Source organism: Pagrus pagrus (genome assembly GCF_965226575.1).
Source record: "Pagrus pagrus genome assembly, chromosome: 21".
In the NCBI taxonomy this organism is placed as follows: domain Eukaryota; kingdom Metazoa; phylum Chordata; class Actinopteri; order Spariformes; family Sparidae; genus Pagrus; species Pagrus pagrus.
Genome location: NC_140208.1, coordinates 13,897,352 through 13,922,306, shown reverse-complemented (window position 1 = coordinate 13,922,306; position 24,955 = coordinate 13,897,352). Strand labels below are relative to the sequence as shown.

General features: G+C 44.0%; 1 protein-coding gene and 1 long non-coding RNA gene across 2 annotated transcripts; one reads left to right on the top strand and one right to left on the bottom strand.

Annotated features, from left to right (window-relative positions):
- Positions 1–4,014: 4,014 nt before the first annotated feature.
- On the bottom strand, positions 4,015–5,677 carry LOC311249996. Its single transcript, XR_014621231.1, has 3 exons — positions 5,539–5,677; positions 4,700–4,812; positions 4,015–4,265 (listed from the first exon to the last, which is right to left on the bottom strand). It is a non-coding gene; the product is annotated as an uncharacterized lncRNA (long non-coding RNA).
- Positions 5,678–9,212: 3,535 nt separating this feature from the next.
- Positions 9,213–24,949, top strand: prr12a (proline rich 12a). Its single transcript, XM_084341430.1, has 15 exons — positions 9,213–10,390; positions 12,206–12,363; positions 12,823–12,984; positions 13,248–17,941; positions 18,179–18,406; positions 18,561–19,251; positions 19,505–19,992; positions 20,265–20,381; positions 20,574–20,707; positions 21,600–22,129; positions 22,246–22,365; positions 22,761–22,858; positions 23,429–23,560; positions 24,003–24,098; positions 24,779–24,949. Exons 1-15 carry the CDS (start codon positions 10,308–10,310, stop codon positions 24,911–24,913), a joined length of 7,866 nt encoding a protein of 2,621 aa, XP_084197556.1. The 5' UTR covers positions 9,213–10,307; the 3' UTR covers positions 24,914–24,949.
- The last annotated feature ends 6 nt before the right edge of the window (positions 24,950–24,955 follow it).

The following is a 24,955-nucleotide window of genomic DNA, read 5'->3' as shown; positions in this document are numbered from 1 at the left end:
CTAACTTTAAGTTCAATTTGAATTAAAGTAAAATTGAATCCAGGACTTTTTTCTTGTACATTGTGATATCGCAACTTTTACTCAAGGTTCTGACTAATCTTTCATCCCTGTTCATTAAAACTAAACGCCCTGCACTCATAATCATTTAATCATCAATTACTCAAATTGAAGTACAAAAGTATTTGTAGCAAAATGTAGTATTGAAAAAATAAAAGTATACATTAAGCGGCAGAATTGCTCCTGCTATACTATATTAACAAATTGTTTTAATTGTCTTGCAGAAAGGCATTTAATCTGTAGTAGCACAGTGCAGCTTTATCTTTAAAAAATGTATCATATTTTATAGGATGACTCTATATTTTGTACTGTATGCAAAATATTAAAGTCCCCCTCTAGACAAAAATATGTTTGTCTTCTTTCTTTTTCTTCTTGAGTGTTTAGGATTTACCCTATAGAATAATGTCTGGGCACAGTTTGACACTTGTAGACTTTTTTTCCTTATTATTGCTGAAAGTGTACATTTTCTCTGCACTCGTTGAAATCTAAGTCAAGAGGCGGACCTATGAGCCTGATTTGTGACATCACAAATAGTTTGGAAGCCAATCCTTGTCCAGTATTCAGAGTACACAAGTGTGATGTGGAAACCTCCAGTGCACATACACTGAGGTGTCCAAAATCACCCACTCATTCACTACTCCTCACTCACTACCTAGGGATACTTTCGAACACTACACGCCATTTTTCCTCTCCAGGGCACTGCATGATGGTGTATAGTGCTAATGCAACAACAGTATATAGGGTGTAATAATTCTCACTATACATTCAGACGGCACTACAAAATGGCAAACTCATATGGTCAGCTAGATAGTGGGTAGTGACTGATTTCAGACACAACTTGAGACTAGACTTTACAATGAAGTAAGAGACATCTTGTGTCCAGCAGATACACTTGTGAAATGAAAAATATTTGCATATTCATATATTCTGGGATTTTTATTGAGAGAGAAGGAATAGTTGCTATTTTAAGGATTTTAACAAGATAATTTTTTGTGGAAAAAAACAATATCAGACACAAATCATGATTTAAAGTAGAGTATTTCATATGCACCTCAAAAACATGTCTGGAGGGGCTCTATAATATAAGTAACTTTAATGAGCTGTCAGATTAATGTAGTGGGCTAAAAATGAAACGTTCCTCCTGAGATGAAGCTAATGTAGAAATGTGAAGTAGAATAAAATTAAACTGTCCAACTAAAGTACAGGCACCTCAAAACTTTCAGCCGCTGACAGTATCTTCAGACTGCTTCATTAACATTTTCATTATTGTGCTCATTTAGTTGTAATGTTTGCTGATAGGCTGTCGTCACTGATGATATGTGACAGGAGGTAAAACCGGTTTAAATAGTGAAATTAATCATGGTTGCATTCCATTCAGCTGCTTCAGTTTCAGGGTCCTGGTATTGTGCAACCTGCTTGAGACACTTGAACCGTACAGAGCCATCATTAATGTTATTAGTAACACCTGTGCTTTTACCTGCTGTGTCAAGCCACGATATCTGCTGTGGAAAAAAGGCCTGTGACTTGGATACATTATTATTAAACACCTATTTTGCGTCACCTTGTACATAATCTGTCAGCTCGATTTTACCTGATATCTATACAAATTGACCCATGATGAAACCATGGAACAACAAAATCCCCAGAAAATGTCACAGATTTTATGTTTTTCATCCCCAGTTATCAAAGTATGGGGAAACAAAACACACCTGTTTTTTCTTTCTTCACCCTCAAAGAAAGATGACCATCACACCTCCTCATCTTGAGAGGAAATTGTAAAAAAAACAAAAAAACCCAACAAGTATTGGATGCTGCTTGAAATGAATCAGGCAGGGATGACAGATTTATATATTTTTTTTTTTTAAAAAGTGGATAAGTAGGACATTTGAATGCATCATCTGTAAAGTGCCTTGAAAAATCTCTAAAATCTCAGTTTGAAATGTTGTGTGTGGGCGGATAATTCCCCAAAGCCCATCTTCATCTGCGCCTATGCTGGTTGATTTGCACACAGCCAGAAGGATTTGTCTCCAACCATGGAACAGAAATAGAACGGAAAAGATACTCGTCCTACCATTTTCTGGTCTTTGTGCGTCTGATGGGACGCACATGGTGTTTTCAGATCAAAATACTGACACTAAATCAGACACATCCTGCAGGAGAAAATGAATAAAGTCTACCTCAATTGAATATCATAAATCAGTCTTCATACTGATAAATATCAGGCCCTGTTTGGTTTTTCCACAAGCAGTATTTGAAATAAAAGAATAGAGGCAACAAGAAGAGCTGGGGGATTAAAAAAGTGGGACAAAACTTCTCAGTCAGACTGAATGACGTTACACAGATTCAGTATATATTGTTTATGTGACTGCTAACTGTGCTCCTTCATGGGATTTTTGTCTCTCCACAGCTTGATCCTGAACCTGTCCATCAGCTGACAGCACCAGGATCTACCCTGTCCTCTTGGATTACACAGGAGGTTATTCTGTAACATATGCCATGTGATTCCTTTGGCTCCGAAATACCTTCCAGCTCCATAACTCTAGAAAAACTTTCCTTCCAGGTCCCTTCTCCTGTCTAACCTTTGTGCATTCCCACAGTCGCTACAGTCATTGCCAGAGCTCAGACTGGTGAAATGACATTAGACTGCTCACTGCAGGTACTAATGTGAGGATTAAGTAAAGATTAACAGGCTCTCCTTAATTCCATTAAGACCAACCATTCTATGCTCGGGCAATGAAGAGACTCTAACAGCCTGTTCATCTAATAATTTTAAGAACATAACATTTATTGCTCATATAATAACTAGAGGCTAATTAATTGAGTAGCTTTTTCACTATCAATCGATCCGCAGCTATTTTAATAATCTGGTTTCTTTGCTCCGCTATGTAAACTGAACATCTTTGAGTTGTGTTGATCGTCATTTTCAACATTTCAACGTTTTATAGACCAAAAAAACAAACTGATTAATCAAGAATATAACTGAGAGATTAATCAACAATTAAAGGGTAACTCCACCTATGTCACACATTAAAGTGTGTTTACAGATCTTTGGGAGTACGACTGCATTAATGAAAAAAGTAAAGCCTTTTGTGGCTCCAGAGGAAGCTGCATGTAATCTGATAAATTGGCTCCAGTGATGTCACTCCCTGGCTAAGTTGCATTGTGGGTAATGTAACCACCTCCACACATGCAGTGGTACTCCCAAATACCTGTGAGAACCCTATATAGAGCCGAGGTCATGCCCCTTTGGTTCGCCCCATGTGACCTTATTTTGGAAAAACTTTGTATGGTAGTGAATGGAGAGAGACAAAACATTTTCTGATCCCGCATGAAATGTGACATGAACTACAGATATGATGTTTGTCAATTTAAAAACTTGAGAAAATTGCAGTTTGTTGCAAATTAATTAAATATTAAGACTGTAAAGATACATGATTATATCGTCTCATTGAACGGTCACCAAAACCCGTAACTGAAACTTTGTAGAGCTGCTCCTGTAGATTAGCAGCTAGCAGAATTGACAAACTCCTCTTTCACATAACTGCAGTTGTCAATACGGGCTGTTTCATTGTGATTTTCATCTATTTTAGTACCTTTTCTGTGCCGAGCTGGTGGCTATGTTGGTGTTGGTGTTGGTGACGAGTTAAGCAAGATGTTGTAGTTAACTGAGCAGTTTAACACAAAACTAGATGGTATTTTACTTTGATTACAACAAACAGCGACTTTCTTGACTTGGAAAATTATCTTATAAATTCACAAACATCTTATGTGTTGTTCATGGCAGAATTCAAGTGGGATCTCCTTTCTCCATTCACTACCATACACATTTTTTTCCAAAATGAGGACCTATGGGGTCCTATAATTAGTAAAATGGGTGGCGTTACTCTTTAAAATAATCTGAAGTTGCAGCCCGATGATAAAATCTGCATGATTACCAAACAAACACAATCTACTGTGTGGTAAATGGACACACTTTATTTCATTTCATTAATTTTATTTAGGTTTCTTGTGCATTTTCTTTACAGTGCATAGATCAGTGTCACAGTATAACAGTATGGTACATAATAAAGTTATAACGCTTCACATTAACAGAAAAATACAGCACCAGAAGCTCAGTGTCAACACCCCCTCTTCAGTTTCTCAGATGGTTCGGTCCAGTATAAGCAAAGAAGGGAATGCTGGGAAAGTGGAGGACTTTGATAAAGGAGCTGTGATAACAAAAACAAATCAAAGATGGGAAAAGTTAGTGTGTATGACAGAAAATGTGATTTAAATACAATACAATATAGCATCATATGTATATTTGACCTACAACAAACACTATGGTTATAAAACAAGAAATAGAACCACCTGGGTCATTTCATTCACCTGTTCTTCCTGAGTTTGTACAATACATCTTTATTTTTCATTTTCAGTTTTTATTTTAATCTAATTCTGTTTAAAATTATCCTCCACAAACTTCATTAATCATCTCCTAAAGACGGGTGGCTTTCTTGGTTATCTGCAACTGAAATTAGTAAAGTGATGTGACAAGATGGCAAGAAAAAAAACATAAACACCCCAGTGTGGTTAAATGTTTTGTTTCCTTGAAAGATTTGCTTGAGGGAAAAACAATAGTTTGTAGTCATGTGTGTGAACTTACATTTCATTACGATGTATTCCCTTATGTATTATGATCCCTCAGACAGGGTTTTTATACAGGCCTGGAAAGCATCCATTAGATCTCTACAGCCCTCCGCTCCCTTCTCTCTGACACTGAAACACAAATCAAGATTTACAAAAACAAACTCTCTTTTTTGGCATGTAACAAGGCTTTCAGTTAAAATTGTGCAAACATACATGATGTAAATGTGAAGGTGGGTGAAACAAGTGAATACAGTCGAAGTGACATCACCTGAAACTGTATTAAGGACATAAGGAATCTCTCTAAACTTAGTCCACATGTGTATCAAAGGGATTATATCAAACTATTTCAACTCAAACCCCCTACAGCCGCTCTTATCTGCATTTGATGAAGTATGATCCTGAGGTTGAGTAATCTGCACAGCAGCTCCACTAACACTAATCACCACTGCACGTGGACACACACACCACATGTCTGTCGCTTCTTCTGTGTAACACGAACCAGCAGCCTGGAATGTGCCGGTCTTCTGCTGCAGGTCATACATGTGGAAGCCCATTTTAAACCTTGGGGCTATTTATGCTTCTCCTGACATTTATGTCACTGTAAGAGCCATCTGTAAATGTCATTACACTTAGTCGTCTGAGTGGACTTACTGACTGTTGTGAACAAGAAATCTACATGAACTCCAATTAGACTGAATGATGACCCCACAGGGCGCTCTTACAAGTTGAAGATGAGATGTTAATGTCATGCACAGAGCTCGATAAGTGACAAGTATTTTGATAATTTGTGTTTATTAGTTGTATAAATACAATTTTCAGCATCCAAAATTGAGCATAATTCATGTCAGGACTCACCATTTGTCAACGTCCTCTTTGATAACCTGGCACGCAGCTGGCACGGCTTCGTTGCAGTCGGGCATTTTGACAGAGGAGAGCTGGAGTTGGTGAAGGTGTGCTGCTGTACGAGCTGCAGTCAAGTATGGGTAAAGATTAGTTACCGAGATTGAAGGAAAGACAGTAAGGGAGGGAGGGAGGGGGGGAAGGGAGAGGCATGGCATGACATGACACTGACAGAGTGTGATAAGCTTGAAAGAGGAAATCTGATGGAAATTAATCGTTACTTTACATTTGAATCAAAATCCTTACTTAAAGGGGCGCTATGTAGTTTTAGAGAAGAAACTCAAACTCTGAATTTTAATATTTACAATATTAATGAGGTCATAATACAAATTCAGAAATATACATTTTTTTCCATAGCAGCATATCTCCAAGTAACCGCTAATTGCTGCAGACTGTGGGTTCTGTTAGATAGATAGATAACTTAGATGTGCAGCAAGCGGTCCAGACTGAATGCTTGGAGTGGTATTTGAAAAAGGACATGGTGGGGCTAGCTGGTTAGCATGCTAGCTTCAGTAGATATCTCTGCAACAAAAAAACATTTACCTCTTCGATAAAATATTAAAACTCCTATTTCTTCACATTCTGTTGATAGTTTTTATTATTTTTTTGGGATGTTTTTAACTAAAATTCTACCATATTGCACTTTTAAAGGTGCAGTACGTAAGAATTGTATGTAGTTTTGGGAAAGGAATTTGAATCAGAAGAGAAAGATTATTATTATTATTATTATTATTTATGTCTAAATAACAAACTCTTCATTTTCATGACTGAATAAACAAACTGACCTTAAAGGACAACACAATTTCATACTGTTTTACTTTGTTTATATTTGGCGGACCCTGCCACCTTTCTAGCTTCAAACAGTGTTCTGGGGACCTTATTTTCCTCTGAGAACAGCTTGTTTAATTAATTAATGGAAACAATAAATATTTCTGAGTTTGTATTTTAACCTCATTAATATTGTAACTATTAAAAATCTGAGTTTGGATTTCTTCTCCAAAACTACATTGTGCCCCTTTAAATGTCTTGTCTTGCTATCTTTTTTTATTAGATTTACCTTTGTCTCTAATATCCTTTCCCATTCATGTACATCAACCTAAATAATCTTAGTATTCTTAAATTCTTTTACTCCTGCCCTTTGTTTCACACTCTTTCTAATGAATATGCAGATAGCTGACCTTTTGAGCTAAGCATCATGCATTACAAAAGCCTAATAATGCATCTAAAATACTCACTACAGGGGAGGACCTTTTCCTGAAAAGAGACTGGGGAGCCTGACTTTGTTTAACACTGTTGGCTTAAGAGGTTGAGGTGAGACTTGTAGCATTTGTTTAACCTATAAAATGTTGAATTAGCATTAAACATGCTGTAAAATGGGAAGCAACTAATAGTCGTGAAAATAATCCAGAATTTTGAGGCTTTTAAAGATAAAAGCAGATGTGAGCAGCATTAGAGAGGTTAATCCTTACAGGAACACACATTTCTTTCTTATTTAAAACATCTGACTCATCCTGTAGTGACTGTGTAGTTACGCTCATCTACACAGCATGCATTTGAGAAGCATCCTGTTTTTGAGCATTTGGAGGTTTAGTAAACACTGAGCCACTTTTTGTCCCCAGTCAAAGGTTTTTCATCACACATCTGCTCCAGTAGTTCATTAACATACATGCAGCTTTTTACTGAAAAGTATGAGGAGAGCAATTCCTAATTACTTCTCATCAAAAGTAATGTTTTTAACATTTTATTATGCATATTACTGTGGAGCTTTATCGTCCTGTGCACATTACAGTACAATAAATGTACCTTCACTCGCCTCTTTCAACAATGCCAACTGGATAATACTGTGAAGTGTTTTCCTAGTTCCAAATGTGTTTTAACGATAGCAATATTTTCCTGTAAAGAATAAACCAATACCAGTTTTGCTCCATAAGAATTAGAACAAACAGCTGAGCGAATTTACAAAAACAAGTAGCTCTTGCTTTTCAAACAAAATAATGACATTGTTAGTTAATAATAGGTGAAAATCCAAGACAATATAAGATATGACTTTTTTTTAATCCCAAAGGAAATTCTTGTTCCAGAGAATGCTCAAAAATACAGTTACATCAGAATAAAATACAAAAACACAATAGACTGAAAAGTGCCCAATAGAATAACGATACGAATAAAATGAGATACATTTAGGAAAAATAAGCTACAATAAAAAAAAACTGAATATAAAAGGTAGCATATACAATGATGTTGAGAAGTAATTAAAGGAAATATTGCACCTAGTGACCAGTGAAAAAGTAATATTGCAGACCTGGTTAGGACAGGTCCTCTGCTTCCTGAAATACATATTATCCATATTGAAATATTGTTTGCAACTGTGACTAAAATAATGACTATATGAACATGGAGATGACCGCCAATCGAAAAAAAGACATGTTGTATCCTATGTTATTATTCTATTCAACATAAAATGTGAGAAAATGTGTCTTGTGATGTTTTCTATCTATCTGTAAGCATATATTAACAGCGAGGTACATGCAAAACACTTTAAGACCTTAGCATGTAGGATTTATTGATATACATGGATCCTAAAATAGTATGAGAAATGTGTATACCACACAACTCTTTTTAGAGTTTGCATGGATTTTAAAAGTATATACTTGAGTGAGGTATGCCTGACTCAGCAAAATATGATATGCCACTTCATCCCTTTGTTCTCTACAGTAAACGGCTCACAAGAAACATTGAACATTCATCATCAGCATAATAAAATAGGCACAAAGATGTGTCTGCCGTGCATGTTATGGATAGTGTAGGAAAAAAACACATGAGGTTGTTTGTCTCCTATGTTTTGTAGATATGACACAGTGCCCCACAAAGCACAAAAGTTTAAACAGATAAAATGTAGTCACTACTAAGTATTTACAGTTTTGTAGTGACAATATTCAGCTCCACCACTAGAGGGCAACAAACACTCACATACACACAATGATGGATCCTTGGACGAATAAAAGGCCCCTTCACCGTGTGCATCAGTATCACCTGTAAACAAAGGGGATCGCATTTACATCCAGCGATATTCACCAGTTTTGATCCCCCTGACTCTTCTCTAACACGTTATCTAGGTCGATGCGTGCACATTTTGCGATGGTGAAATGGGTCGAGCAAATAAGAGTGTCTGAGAAAAACCTTGGACAAACACCAAAGATATGAAATATGAGCGAGAGCCAAGCATCTCTCTTGTCTCGGATCCCAGAGATCGGCGATTCCTCCTGCTTTATAACCATCATTAAATCCAGTGTGCCATCTGCTGGTGAACAAATCAAGTGCACATGGGCTCCGGCAGACAGGTTCTCCGTGTACCACAATTAGCAAAAAAAACAAAAACACAATGATTTCTGGCATATCGACAGGGGGAAAATACCTCCTATCGGTGCGTCGATTATATGCAAACTGCAGTCTGTTTAAATCATGTATCATCTGACTGAAGGGAATGCTGCTGTCTCTCTCTCTAAAAAAAAAAAGGCTTTGCACGATGTGGATGTGAATTTGCAAAGTGGCTGCTAGAGGCCTGTATAAATCTGGTTATTACTGGAAATACTTTTGCACTCGAACGCGTCTCGGCCAATCGCAGCGTTCAGTACAAACAGCTGACTATTTTTTTTCCCCTTTAGCTGCTGTTCGTGTAAAATGTAGTCGAAATTATTATTCTAGCAACAATATGAAAGGCATGCAGGGCTTGTTGGTAGACTGTGGGCTGGTGAATGGAGGTCACCGCAGACACTGAGTGAGTGAGTCTCAGCGGTGAGACAGAAGAGAGGGGGAGAGGGAGGACGGACAGCGGCCAGCCGCCTTCAAAAATGGCGTCTCCGGAGGAAAATGAGTAAAAAATATTAAAACGCGGCCTGCTTTCTTTATACTTCCTCGGTCGGTATTCGCGCTCGTATCGCGCTCTCGTTGTGTTTTTAAACGCTGCGAGGGAAACTCGTCGTCGCTTTTACTTCAACGGCTAAAAGAAAGCAGAAAAATGGGGAGCGAGCATTTGGGGAAATAAAGGCAGCCCTGTTTTATTTTGATGCGTCGTTAGTGACAGCTAGCATCTGCTGCTAGCCCACAGCTCTGCTCCTCTCACCGGAGGAGGGTGGGAACGATTTGCATGCATAGAGAGAGAGAGAGAGGGGGAAGAGAGAGAAAAAAGAGAGATTTTTGAAATTGGGGATTTCTGTGCTCGTCTTATGGGGGAATGATTGGTACCAACGTGGCCCCGTCGATCGCAATCTTTTTCTGGTGCTAGCAGCGTAGCAAAGCCTAGCCTAAAGAAAGGGGAGGAGAGACGGTGAAAAAGGACGCATTCAAATCAAATGTTTATCAGCAATTCGCCCATCACCGGCCGAATCCGCGGCATCTTCATCATGACCGAGACTGATTTTGGACTAAATCTGCATTCGTGGAAATGATAAATGTGAAAGGAAAAGGAGGAAGACTGGCTTTTTTTGGAGGTGGTTGGATTATAACCCCGTAGACCCCCCTCTTTTTTCATCCAGCTTTCTCCTCCTCCCCTCCATTTCTCTTTCAATATGCTGTTTTCCACTCCTGAGGACTTGCTTATGAAACCGGGGAAAATAGCCTGAAACCGACAACGGGAAAGACTGGATTTTTTTTTTCTCCGTAAATCTGCTCTGCGACGTTTCTCGTCGCTTTTGTCCTCATCGCACACATTGTACGCCACATAAATGGATAGAAATTACCCGGGAACAGGATTTGGCGATTTGGGCGCAGGAGCAGGATGGAGTTACGAGCGATCGGCAAAAGCAAGGTATGCATTGGATTCAGACAATGTGCATGCATCACTGGTACTTTGCAGGACACGGTGTGGCCCATGTAAACAAATTGTCGCCATCGGGTTCATTTATAGTACCATGCCCTGCCATTATGTGTAGTGCATTGTCATCCAAAACAGTTGCATAGTAATAATATTATAAACAGGATCGGGGAGCCGTGTGCGTGTCGTGGGGGTGGGCGGGGTGGAGAAAGGAAAGGTTGGGGATATGAATTGTGTGATTGACAGACGTGGGTTTTAGGTGGACCTGGCGGGTTGGAGGTGGGGGTATGTCTGGAGCATCCATAGGAATTATTGTTCCCCGTGTGCAGGCCTGGACACAGACCCTGATAGATAAATTCACTGGATTGATGGGAGCTGCGAGGAGTGCAGACGCAGCAAAGCTCCCACAGCAGCCCCCCTGACAGACATCAACAAGATGAACTGATGCATATTAACCGGGGAGATGCGTTTAATGACACCTTTTATTAATCGTGTGGCTGCAAATACAATAGGAAATGAAAAAATCTTTGTGGAGGCTAGTCTTAACTGAGATTTCTAATGCATTTTATCCAAGCGTGATCTAGATAATTGGTGGTGGGTTTTGGATGATTTAGATTCATTTGCATAATTAAATTATGGCTAAGCTTTTTAACACGGCATCGAGCTTGCAATTTGCAGGTCGTCCAAAATAAAAAATAAAGCCAGGGTGGATTCATGAGAAGATGAAAATTGGCTGGACTATGCTACACAGCTCTGTCTTTTAGCTTTACATTAGCCTGCAAGCTAGCGCTGTGTTGCATGGAAGTCAGCCGAGGCCTGTGCACGCAAGCATCACTGCCTCTGTAGCTTTTAGCTGCACATATTTAATATATTTTGACCCAGAGTTGGCCGCCCAATCAAACCCAAAAGCCACTATCCCACCATGCTTTCCCATAGCAAGCGATATTTGGCTTAACAAACCCAGCTAGTCGCTGGTGTTTGCTTGCAGCTTAGCGTGTATTTGCGTCGACTTGCACCATCCAGCTGTTAGCCACATCAACATAATAAATAGGCGCAGACAAATGAGTCGTTTGTCTCTGGTTTAAATTGAGGAAACTGTTTTTTTTCACCCTGCCTAAATCTGCTCATTGGTTACCAATGGTTTATTTACACGTGAAAGACTGGCCTTGCAGTTTGGGCCTAGTCTCTGCATCTCTCCCATAGCTGCTGTGCATCGCTGCTAGGCGGTGCTACCAACAGCAAAAAATGCTAGCATGTTATCTGGCCAGCCAGCCACGCATTTCGTCTGTCTTTGGTGAAGCAGATTTCTGCAACTGGAAAATCCTCAGTGTTGAATAAGACACTAATTTAATTTGTACATGTCCTAATTATAAAGTGGGTGAGTCTTGTGGGTCCATTATATTAATTGCAAATTAACTATCCCATTATTTTTAAATGCCACTTACACTGCTGGTTTGACAGATTTGCATCTACTGTAATACATTGTTATAATGCTTGATTGATTGATTGATTGATTGATTAATTAATTGATATTTATCTGAAAGATTTCCCAAATATGAATTAGACTCATCAGGGATTTTGGTTCACATGTTGGATTATTCAGAAGTTGCATATGGATCCAGAACTAACACAGCTTTAAGTTGACATCTGATGTGTTGATTTTTAATTAAAGAACAATTTACTTGCATGACCCGAGACCAGACAGTCTTTTCTCAAGGGTCACATTTTGGGAACAGTTTATGTAAATGTACTCTGAAATTAATGACACTTCACAATCCCCCCCACCCCCCAACTCCCCTTCCTCCATAGTCTTGTATATGGGAGTTCCAGATCATCCCACCCTGAGTCTGAGCTCCTTCACCGACAAGCCTACGCCACCCCACACCCTCTGCAGGGCTATGCCACCAATCACCACCCAGGGAGCTCTGGCCAAGGCGGGGCTTGGGGAGCAGCTGGACGGAGTTTGGGTGAGATAAATGTCATACCTTCCATGTCACCGCCATAAGGGGCCCCAGCAATGAATTATTGTGTCTCTCCTTGCAGGTCCCGGTAGATTATTGTCATTGAAAAATGTGCACATTAAAGCTCAATTGAGTTGAAGCCCTGGATGTTAAACCCTGATTTCCTAAAAAAAAGCCACAGCAGTCAGTCTCACACAGTTTTCTGATATCTTAACGGATGTTTTTAGCAACAAAGGTCGATGTGCTTATAGGTGCACTTAGAACTACTGATATCCTAAATCAATTTTGTATGTGTGACTGTAGGCTCATTAAATTATCTCAAATTAACTCGTTAAGATTAATGTAGATCCCAAAATACTTTACTCTATGTCTCAAGAATTCATCCACATCTCTGCTTGTAGCTGTTAATATTTGCATTCTTAATCAATTAATAATTTTTCATTGTTCTGTCTTTCCTTCTCTAAGGTCTGTCAGGGCTCTTTGACACTGGCCTACACCATGCTAGCCCCTCTGCTCCTGATGCCTCCGTCATGAATCTGATCTCAGCCCTGGAGTCCCGGGGTCCCCAGCCTCCACCCTCTGCCTCCTCCCTACTCTCCCAGTTCCGCACGCCATCCTGGCAGACAGGTGGGGCTGTGTTAGATCTTCCCTCATGTGTTGACATTCAAACAGGCCAGACAGTCAATATGACATTTAAAGAACCTCCAAATGTTTGGCTGCATTATTATTCAGACGGTGTTGCTATATTATAACATTTTCATATACAATTGAAGGATTTTACTGGACTTGTCAGTAGTTTAAACAATGAATACTTTTTATTATTTAGTAGTTTAAATCACAGCTTGATGGATACATGTTAATTTTGAAATATGTCTTCCTCTTCCTAACAGCGATGCACACACCTGCTCCTCCTGAACTATTCATCTCTGGAGCCCTTCCTGGCTCTGGCTCCTTCCCCTCCTCCTCAGCTCTCTCAGCCTATCAGCATCCAGCATCCTTCTCCAGCCGCTCTTTCCCTGCCGCCTCCCTTTCCCTCCAGGACACGCCCACGTTCAGTCCCACATCCAATGGCCTGCTCTCCCCACATGACCCCCTACTACACATCAAAGCCCCTTCACAGTCCAGCCTGGGTTTTGATAGACTCCTGTCCTCACAGGGTGCTGCGGCAGCTGCCTATAGGGGCAGCCAGGATCCCACCAGTGCCACATCAGCCCAGGCGTCCTCTGCCAGGCACCTGCAGTCGCACCAGTTCAACCTGCTGTCATCACAGCTCCAGGACCAGTCCTCTCAGCTGTACAATGCATCAGTGTTTTCCTCAGCCCAGCCCCAACCTCAATCCCAGTCTCAGTCCAATTCGGCTCAGGAACGGGCCGTGCCTCGGCAGGACAGCGTAATCAAGCACTACCAGCGGCCAACGCCAGCTCAGTCACAGCTCTCATCATCTGCTGCCCATTCCCTTCAGCACTATCTCAGCTGTGGAGGAGCGGGGTACCAGCAGATTGCCACCCACCACCGGCATGCTGGTCTTTCGTGCAGCCCACTGGGCGACCAGAGCCCCTCATCTGACCACAAGCCCCCCTCTCGCACTGAACAGTATCGGCCAATCATCCAGCCTCCCTATTCTTCCTCCTCCTCCTCCTCATCTTCTTCCTCAGCTGGGAAAGGTACCAAAAGCAGCTCCAGCAGTGGCTACTCCTCTGCCAGTTCAGCATCATCCTCAAGAACTCCTCACACACCCCCTTCTGCATCCTCTACGTCCTCTTCCTCCTCCTCTTCTTCTGCCACCTCTGGGGCTCATCCTTCCAACTCAATCCCCACCTCCAGCTCCAGCGCTGCACCGTCAAGGCAGCAGCCACCCCCCCAACCAGCCCCCCCTCCCCAGGCCCCTCAGCAGCAGCCACCTGCCACCTCCAGCTCAGCCCCTCAGTCTCTCCCTAAATCCTGCCTCTCAGGCTATGGTTCTCCTGTGCCCCCAGTGAAGACCCCCACCTCAGCTCTTACTGGTCAGACCCCACCCCAACAACAGACACAGTCATATTCCCCTAACCAGCCCCCTACTTCCCACCTGGCTCAGTCATACGGAGGCTTCAGCTCACCACAAGCCCAAGACTTGAGCTCAGGTACAGGTGGGAAAGGCTATGGCAGTTTAGGAGGGCGAAGCCAGTCATACTCGACTGATATATATGGAGCTGACTCTGCCTATGGGTCACTTCCATCCTCTCTGGGTGGAGCTGGAAGCCCATCGCTGGGCTATGGAGCCCCAGGTCACTCACCTGCCCTCTTAAGGTCAAGTGGTTCTTCAGGTAGTGGAGCATCTGGGGGAGGAAGCAGTAGCGGTGGAGGAAGCGGAAACTCTGGGTCAGGAGGAGGAGCGGGAAATAGTATGACCAATGAAAGAGGTGGAGGTGGAAGTGGTGGAGGGTCTTATCATATTCCAGACTCTAGCCCCTCACCTTCAGGCAACTCAGGCATCATCCGTCCAGGGTTGCATTCCCCAGTGCCCACCTGCCCCACGCAGTCTCCAGGGGGCACAGGATCAAATAAGTACATCTCCTCAGTTCTCTCCCCCACCTTCCTCGCCTCCCCACAGGGCTATCCTGACACCCGAGGCCCCAGCTCCCAACCTCAGTCCTATCATTCCACCTCCTCCAAAACAAAGGCGGACGCTTCTATGCTCGGAGTGGGCTCTCAGAGATCCCAAGAGGAAGTAGATGACGACGATGAGTTCTTGATCCAGCACTTGCTGCAAGCCCAAGCAAGTCCTGGTCCCCAGGCTGCTCATCACCATCCTCAACAACCCCAACAGACGTCCCAACAAACACAGCCTCAGCCCCAGTCAGTGCCCCCAACCACTGATTCAGGCAAAGGGCTGAGCTATGACATGGGTAAGACCTCTGAGGAGAGGTACCACCCCCAGAGTGTCATACGTACCCACAGCGCCACAACCACTGCTGGAGTAGGTAATGCAGGGTCTGGAGGGTCCATCTCGGGGCTGGAAAACCAGTTGGAGATGTCACTGAAGAAACAACAACAGCAACATCAGCAACACCATCATCAACAGCAGCAGCAAAGGAATGAGAGGGCTGTTGGAAGCAGTAGGAGCAGTGGAGGGAGAGGCAGCGCTGAACAAGTGCACTCCCACCTCCATCACCATGACAACCTAGGTTCGGTGGTCCACTATGGGAGAGGTGATCCATACACCCAGCACTCCCTTGCTCCTCAACACTCCTCACACAGTCAACATGTGTCCTCACATGCTCAGATACCGTCCCACACCCAAATGGAGCTCCAAAAGAAGCCACAGGAGCGCGCTGAAATCCCTTATCCTCGGAAAACACCGGAAGTCCAGCAGCAGCACTCCCAGTCTCAGGCTGCCGCCTCCCTCATGGACTCTCCCACCGATCAGTCCCGTCAGCCACCACACCTGCTCCAGTCAGTGCTGTCCCACACCACTCGCAACAAACTGGAGCCCCACCAACAGCACCACAAGATGGACTCCCATCGGCAACACCCGCAGCATCACAAAATGGACTCCCACCAACCACATCAGCAACTCCCAAAAATGGACGCCCATCCTCAGCATCAACAGCACCAGAAGATGGACTCCCATCAGCACCAACAGCACCACAAAATTGATTCTCATCCACAACATCCGCAGCACCATAAAATGGACTCTCATCCCCAACAGCAGCACTCTATTAGCCAACAGCAGGCTGTAATGGAAAGTGCTGGTGGGGCACTTGGCTCAAGTAAGCATCAGGCTCAGTCTCAGTCCCAGTCCCAGCTCCAGCTTCAGCTCCAGTCCCAAGCATTGGAGGTGGCAGCCGCTCACTACAACCACGGCCCCCCTCCACATCAGCACGAGCAGAGCCAGGTCAAACAAAGCTCAGTGGTGTCTTCCTTGGACATGCTGGAGCGCTCCCTTTCGCAGACCTCCAGCACAGACGTAGCTGTTGCAGAAGACAGACGTGGCGGAGCTGGCAGCGGGGGGAGGAGTGGAGGTGGCAGCGAGCGCCACAGACAGCAGCAACAAGAGCAGCAGAGGCAGCACCCATCCCACCACCACTCGGCCTCTGAACTTCACTCCTTCCTCTCAGAGCCCGATATTGGCTTATCCAACCCCTCTCACATGCACCATCTTTCACAGCACCACCCGCAACAACAGCACCCTGGCTCTCAACACCAACAAACCCACCCTCATCACCCTCACTCCCAACCCCACCCTCACCACATACCCCCACCTTCTGCCTCAGGCCACTCCCAGCCTCAGCCTGACCCACAGCAGCCACTCTCATCCCAGCTCACCCCTCAGCAGAGCCAGCTGGACCAACAGCGCTCGGAGCAGCACCAGTTTGACACAGTCAGCCCAGTGGAGAAAGCAGACCAGAATCAACAAAGTAACCGCTTTGTACCCCTGACTTCCATCTGCTTCCCGGATTCCCTCCTTCAGGATGAGGACCGCTCCTTTTTTCCAGGAATGGAAGACATGTTTTGCGCAGAGGACTACAAGTCGAGCTGTGCTGGAGGTGCAGGACCAGGGCAGGAGGAGATGAATGAAAGCCACCCTGGGCAAGAGGGAATGGATTCAATGAAAGCCGGACAGAGTGCAGGTGGAGCGGGAGGAGGTAGTGCTAGCTATGACATGATGGGCCACCATGGTGGAGATCAGGGTTATGAACCATACTGTCATGGCCTGGAGGAACCCAGCAACAACACCATGACTCTGGATCTAGACTCCCTTAAGACCCATGAGCTCCCTTCCACTGTCAACACAGAACAGCTCGGATTGATCCAGTCCCAGGCCCCAGCTATGGGTATGGGCCCCAATACTGCTGGTCCCAACAACGCTGGAGCTAAAATGTCATCTGGGCCTGGAGGACCTAGTGCAGGAGCCGGTTCTGTAGGCCTCCAATCCCCCATTTTCTGCTCATCTCGTCCCAAGAAGCTCCTGAAATCCAGCTCTTTCCACCTGTTAAAGGAGCGCAGAGACCCCAACACACTGCCTAAGAAAAGTTACGCTCAAGAATATGAGTTTGAAGATGACGAGGATAAGGCCGACCAACCAGCTGACATCCGGTTGAATAGCCGGAGGCTCCCGGACCTTTTGCCAGACTTGGTGTCCAGCTGCAGGAAGGGAGGAGGAGGAAGCGGCTCTCTCAGCCCTTTAATGGGTGACATTGACTTCTACCACTCCTCAGGCTACTCCTCTATGGGCTCACACACTCTTATGCCTCAGGATGGACCCAAGAAGAGGGGCCGAAAGCCCACGAGACCCAAGAGAGAGGGTCCCCCTCGGCCAAGAGGCAGGCCTCGCATCCGCCCGATGCCTGAGCCCTATACTCCACGAGGAATGATGGGGGAGATGGGTGGAACGACAGTAGGAGGGGGATTCAACGTGGAGGGACGAGGTAGGGGCAGGGGTCGTGGAAGCAGAGGTAGAGGAGGAAGGAGGGAGGATATGTACATGGAAATGAGTGGGAAGGAGCAGGATCCGATGCACCACCATCAGCTCCATCATCAGCAGCAACAACCACTCCATCACCAGCCCCAACAGCAGATGCACGAGCCTATTCCACCTCTCAAGGTTAGCTGCAATCAGTCACTGAATAGATATTTTTTGGGGAATATATATATATATATATATATATATGTGTGTGTGTGTATGTGTGTGTATATATATATATATATATATATATATATATATATATATATATATGTATATATATATGTATATGTATGTGTATGTATATATATATATGTACAGTATGTATGTTAAGGCAAAATTCTTGAAAATCTTACTGTTTTCTTTCTTTTGTTTTAGATCAAGCTACCAATTGGTACCCTGTCCTCCTCTGATGCCTTGCTGAGGACAGACTCTTTGTCTGGCACAGACCCCGCTTTGTCAGACGGCTCAGTGGGCTCCGCTCCCTCACTCGGTTTAAGTCCTGGACCCCCCTGCAGCGCTGACAGCACCAGAAGTCAGGACAAGAACAAGCAGAAAAACCAGATGATGAGTGAAGGAGTGGATGAAGAGGGATTAGAGGACAGGGTAAGAGCTAACGGACTATGTCGTTCTTATGTTTTAAAGAGAAAACATTTATATAAACTGATTTATTACAAGTTGAATGTGTGATAGTTATGGAGGTCACTACTATTGTGGTGGTATTTGAAGTGAGTGAAAGTGTCTCTTGTTTTACTTGTAGGGTGATGAGAAGGACTCCGAGTCCAAGGCTGGCTTCGTCGCTTCATTCTTGGACTTCCTCAAGACAGGAAAGAGACCTCCAGGCTTGGACATCTCACCCGGAATGGAACCTGACAACGGTGAAAACTCACCTTGTAAATCAGGAGGTCTGCGCCCACTATCTCCAGCACCTCCTCCTCCACCGCCACCACCTCCATTTGGGGACAGCGAAGGTAATGGGGGTCTTGCTCTGGGCAACTGCTCCAGCCCCAAGCGCTTGGAGGATGAGCTGAAGAGGAACTTGGAGACGTTGCCGTCATTCTCCTCTGATGAGGAGGACTCAGTCGGAAAGAACCAGGACCTTCAGAAGAGCATCTCTTCAGCCATTTCTGCTCTGTACGACACTCCTCAGCTAACTGCGAACATTCAGCCCCCGCTGTCTCCACCACCTCCCCAGTCTCAGCCTACTCAGTCCCCGCTTACTCCCACACTGCAGCCCCCTACACTTAGCCCACAGCCTGCAATGCACACCCCTCACGCCTTGCCCCAGTCCAACGAACCTGATATCCTCCAGCCAGAAGAAGCAGACATGGATGAGAACAAAGAGGATGAGAATGAGGAGGAGGAGAGGAGCATAGGAGGGGATGAAGAGAGTGATATGATGGAGGAGAGAGAACCACAGCTGGAAACCCTGGGTGCCCCTAATCTTGATGGTGAGGCTTGGAGTCAGCTTTTTATTCATCTCATGTCCCATTTTCTTGCACATTGATTTTTCTGCAGCTCAGCTTAAGAAAATTAATATTTTCCCCTCAGGCTGAGCTATTGCTCTATTTTTAGTCTTGTAAAATATCCCGTTCTGTATTTGTTAAAAAAATATTTGATTAATTTCTTTTTTTTCTTTTTTGACATTGTTTTAAATTGATTTTTAAAGTTGACCTTAACCCTAATCTTTCCTCTTTCTTTCAGCTCCCCTCGCCGAGATTCCTCCAGCGCCAGCAACTCCTGAACCTCCCTCCGCCCCTCCATCTCCCGCCTCATCCTCTTCCTCTCCTACTCACTCCCCCCTCCCTCCCCTCTCACTCCCCTCACCCCTACCTGTGCCAGAAGAGCAACAGGAGAATTCTCAGCCTCCGAGCCCCGTCGCTCCCACATCCCCATCCCCGCCACCTCCGCCGCCCGCTACTCTCCCTCAGCCGGCAACTCCTCCTCCTCCGGCTTCCCCTCCTCCCCCATCTTCAGCTCAGAAGGAGTCACCTATGCCATCACCAGAGTCCCCCGCCTCTCCCGAAGAGCCCCCAGCTCCTAAGATCACTTCGCTACACCTCGCCCAGAAGCAAGAAGATGCTGCCATTGCTGGAGAGAGTGAGGAGGATGAGAGTGAGAGCGGAGGGGAGGGCATCTTCAGAGAACGGGACGAGTTTGTGGTGCGAGTGGAAGACATTCGAACTCTGAAGGTATTTATGAGAGTGTGTGTGTGTTACTGACAATTACAAAGTACTTTGTTAGGCCAAAAATAGATGTGGAGAAGCAACAAACCGAATAAATTATTTTAACTAAATCATTAGGCTGATATGTAGGTGTCAGAACAGGCTAAAAATAAGAACATGATTGTTAAAGCCTGAGGCCTGAGTCTTCTTTTTCAATGAGTAAAATCAGTTTAAACTTGATTTCTTCAGTAGCTGCCAAGTTACAGAGACTAACCTGTGTGTCATGCATTTGGGCACAGCTGGCCCTGCAGACAGGCCGTGAGCCTCCACCCATCTGGAGGGTGCAGAAAGCGCTGCTGCAGAAGTTCAGCCCAGAGATCAAAGATGGACAGAGACAGTTCTGCGCCACGAGCAACGTGAGTTCCCCCCAAGTCTTCAGTGATCCAACCACACCTGCAAACAGTCACGTTGATTTGGACTCTTTACACTGTCTTAGCTGCATCATCACATGAAAATACTGTAGTATATGCTGTAATATGCATCCAGACTATATTAATAACATTGAAAGTTGTGGCTAATTAAATCTTTATACCCTGTTTCTGGCCCAGTATCTTGGATACTTCGGAGATGCCAAGAGGCGATACCAGCGAATCTATGTAAAGTTTCTGGAGAATGTCAACAAGAAGGACTATGTCAGAGTCTGCTCTCGGAGACCATGGCGCAGAGCTACACCTGCTCTCAGGTACTGGTATTTGCCATTTCAAAAATTCTATTCATACTGAATGAATGCTATCTAGGTTTAGTTGGGATAAAGACACTTTACCCAGATCAGGGAGTACCAGGAGCCCCTCCCACAGCTCTGAGAGCTCCCTGTTGACTGCCTGGAGGCCTGGGTAATAATAATAATATGTAGCCACTACTATGTGGGCACAAGTAGGGTGGGTGGTGCTTGGTTGACAGAAAATCTATCTACTGAAATAAGCTATTGATATTTAAAATGGTAGAAATTCTTAGAAAGGACCAAAACTGCGTTTTTTTGGCAGTATATATTAGAGTTGGGCTAAATATTTGACTATTCGGATATTAGTTTGTTGATTAACTATTCGGTTTTCAATTTTGGCATTCGGATATTTGTTTTTTGCTTAAAATAGGCTGTCAATAAAGGCGAACTGCAAAGTAGCTGTTATTACATCACACAAAGTGTATAGATCGGACCCTGTTTAAACAAACCTCATGAGTTTTCATGACTGAATAAACAAACTGACCTTAAAGGACAACACAATTTCATACTCTTTTACTTTGTACATATTTGGCGGACCCTAAACCTTTCTAGCTTCAAACAGTGTTCTAGGGAGCTTTTGTATCCCTCTGAGAATAGCTTGATTATTCCGTTACAGAAAGAATAAATATTTCTGAGTTTGTATTATTACCTCTAATATTGTAAATATTCAAATTCTGAGTTTGAATTTATTTTCCAAAACTACACCAGTGCACCTTTAAACTTAAAGATGCTTTATGTAGATTACTGACAAAGCTCCAGAGATCAAAATATTATATTTGGAACAGCCCTAATATATATAAATTGTATTAAACTCTATATTGCTTTCATCTCTAAAACAATTTCTTCATCACAGACGCCAGTCCCTCCCCAAAATGGCTTCACCTCCTGCCAGTCAGGCGCCACAGAGAGTAGTCGAGAAAGAGGAGCGAGTCGCTCCACCAGTGCAGCGCGAACAGAGGGAGAAAACAAGATCAGCAACCACGACGACAACAAAAGAACCACGAGAAAAGAAGGAGGCTCCAGCAGCTGTGCTCAAGGCCAGGGAGAAGGAGAAGGAGAAGGAGAAGGAGAAAGAGAGGGAGCCTGAGAAGGAGAAGGAGAGGGAAAAGGAGAGAGAGAAGGAGAGGGAGAAGGAGAAGCGAGTGCAGCTGCAGCAGGAGAAAGTGGAGAAACGTGCCGCAGCAGCAGCAGAACGAGGCAGAGCGAAGGAGGAGAAGAAAGCGGTGGAGAGGAAGGAGAAGGAGAAGGCTGAGCGCCCACCCAAGTCCAAGCCGGCCAAAGTGAAGGCGGAGCCACCGCCCAAGAAGAGGAAGAAGTGGCTGAAGGAGATACCTTCATCATCTGACTCGGACTCATCGGAGGAGGCAGCCAGTGAGAACGAAAGTGAGATGCCATTTTGAATCTTTCAGTCATTTTAAAGGAGTTTAACAAGGAGGAAATAACAAAGCAGGTGCTATTTATGTCATGCCGTTTTTAAAGTCAAAGTTTTGTCCACCCAGTGCCAGTGAAAGGTGGAGTGAACAACCGTGCCATGAGGGAGATGTTCAGGAGCTACGTGGAGATGCTGGTCAGCACAGCGCTGGACCCCGACATGATCCAAGCCCTGGAGGACACAGACGGTGAGACCTGCAAACATGCACGCACTGGCTCTTGGGCGTTGACGTGTAGTCCTGCCTGTCTGGTCACATGTTTTCTGCAACTTAAATGTCTTCATTGAGGCATTTTAATTGTATTGACCAGATTGAACCAACATCACCACCAATGATGAGCAGAAGCTGCAGGGTATGCAGGTAGCAGGGGAATTGTTGAGAATTCTGTAGCATATTTAGATAAATCTTAAAATGTTGTTGGAAATCGAAATAAACAAGGTGTGACAGGCTGAGGGGAAGCCCCGGGAGCGCTGATAGATCAGCAGCCAGTGAGAGCCGCTTTGAATCTGGCCTCGGTATTAAAATGATTGACAGCTACATGAATGATGACTAATGAAACTTCCTCTACCTTGATTGGCCACCAGATGAGCTTTACCTCCCACCGATGAGGAAGATTGACAGCATCCTCAGCGAACAGAAGAGGAGGCTGCTGAGGAGAATCAGCATGAGCTCTCAGCACCAGGTAATCTGTCCTGAATGTACTGCTTCTCTCACTCCGTCCCTGACGTGGCTGACTGAAATAACATCTTTGATTGTCTGTCAGTTTTTATTTCACTGCACCATGTTTTTTCATTAAAACTGGAACTGCTTTTTTAATATTCTGTAGAATATACTGCTGTATGTGGCGCAGGAAACAAATCCACTGTTAAATGGCCTGGTGGCGCTTAATAAGAACAACGCTAGACTCATTTATAAGCTGTATCATTACTGTAATGGATTCTAGCGCTGAAACAAATTGATTAGGCTCAAAAGAGAAAGTTGATTTGCAACAAATGTCAAATGTTTGCTGTTCACAGCTGCCTTTTTTAGCTGCTTTTTAATTTTAATTTAATGTCATTGTATATTCAACTCACATTAAGTTTTATATGCTAGATGATTCTTTAATAAAAATAATCAACAGATTTAATGGTAATGAAAATAATCACTTACACCAGCCTTTTTGTTGTTTGTTTTTTTCCCCTCTTTTTTCTCGGATCATTCCCTGTGTCAGCTTCTGATTTGTATCCTCCTTTTTCTGCCTCTCTCCTGACAGGAGGTCCTGCATGCGTACCCACAGATAATTGTAGACCCCCTGGACACAGGAGTGGTGAGGGTGCGGCTAAGCGGGGATGCTTACAACCGCAAGACCCTCAACAGAGTCAAAAAGTCCCTGCCTAAACCACAGGTAGGAGTTTGTGTGAGCCTTAGGTAATTACATGTATTTTGAAGCGACTGCAGTAAAAATACGCTTTTCTCGTTTTTTTAATTTGAGATATAGATATATATAGAAATATTTAAACACTGGGACCTTTGTGGACCATCATGAGAGATTTTAATCTGTAATCAGGTGATTCTTTCTGGTTTCTGGGTGACACAGAAACCATCAGTAAAATTAACCATTACTTATAAAAAGCTCAGTGACAGTGTAGGGCTGGTGACAGATGGACAACGAGGGTCTGAGAGGGTAAAACGGTCCCAGCTTCCCCTCTAACACCTGCTGCAAGTTTCCAAACCTGCTCCACTTTCACTCTTTTTTACACAGAACTGTAAGATTATTACTCACTGCGGCTTTGATTTTTAAAACTGATTGTATCTTAACATGATTCTTTTTTTTTTTTTTTTTTTAGGACCTTAAACTGTCAGCCGATACATATCGGATCTACAGTCTCTACCACTCTCTGCATCACTATAAATACCACACCTTCTTACAGTGCAAGAAAGAGGTAAGCAGGACATTTCTAGCATTTGTGTATGTTTCAGTCATGTTCGGGCTCATGTCCACATAATGTTCTCTCTAGCAGTAAAGCACTGGCAACGCTGCACGTTGATCTTGATTGACATTAGCTGACACCATGGCAACAGAGGGTTGACTACACGGTTAACACTCGCCACCGAAGTTCAGTGTATGGCCGACCTCTCACAAACAGGCTTTTCTCTCTCTATTATGAATCTTTCTGTCTGGAAAAGCTCAGGATAGACTGTGATGGCCAGAACAAGCTTCTCCTGCTTCTTGTGGTTACCATGGTGATGGGTGACAAGTCCCAGCCCATTTAATATATGATTCGTTTCCTGAAAAAGAGCAACAGTGGTGACGCTAGTGCCTGTCTGAAAAGCTCAGAGATTTTTAACTCGAAGCGATTGAGGCAATTGAAAAGAGACGCTGGCGCTCAGAAAATAACGCTATGTGGACACGGGCCCTTACACAAGTTTATTGCCAAGATATTTTCATTTTAGAGCTCGTTCTGTCAGTACAAACATGCTAGAAAATGTAGCGCTTTGGCATGAAGCTACTGAAATATACGCTGTTAGATAGACTACACACAGCCAGCTTGTATATGCTTTCTTCTTCTCCTCAATTGAGTCTTGGCATCACAGTTGTCTGTGTTCCGTCCCACTTTTTCAGACCAACACCATTGAGCAGGCAGCTGAGGACCCGGGCCAAGAGGAAGTGGTGCAGCAGTGCATGGCCAACCAGAGCTGGCTGGACACCCTCTTCGGCTCCTTCATCGAGCTGCTCACACTGAGCACCAAAGCCTGAGGCAAAAACGGAGAGATGGAAATGAATTAAAAGCGAGAGGAT

Excerpts from the sequence above, each read along its gene's own strand:
- prr12a (XM_084341430.1), top strand. The coding sequence starts at position 10,308 with ATGGATAGAAATTACCCGGGAACAGGATTTGGCGATTTGGGCGCAGGA. Across the intron at positions 12,985-13,247 it reads CACGCCATCCTGGCAGACAG|CGATGCACACACCTGCTCCT; the intron begins GTGGGGCTGTGT and ends TCTTCCTAACAG. Across the intron at positions 22,859-23,428 it reads GCATGAGCTCTCAGCACCAG|GAGGTCCTGCATGCGTACCC; the intron begins GTAATCTGTCCT and ends CTCTCCTGACAG.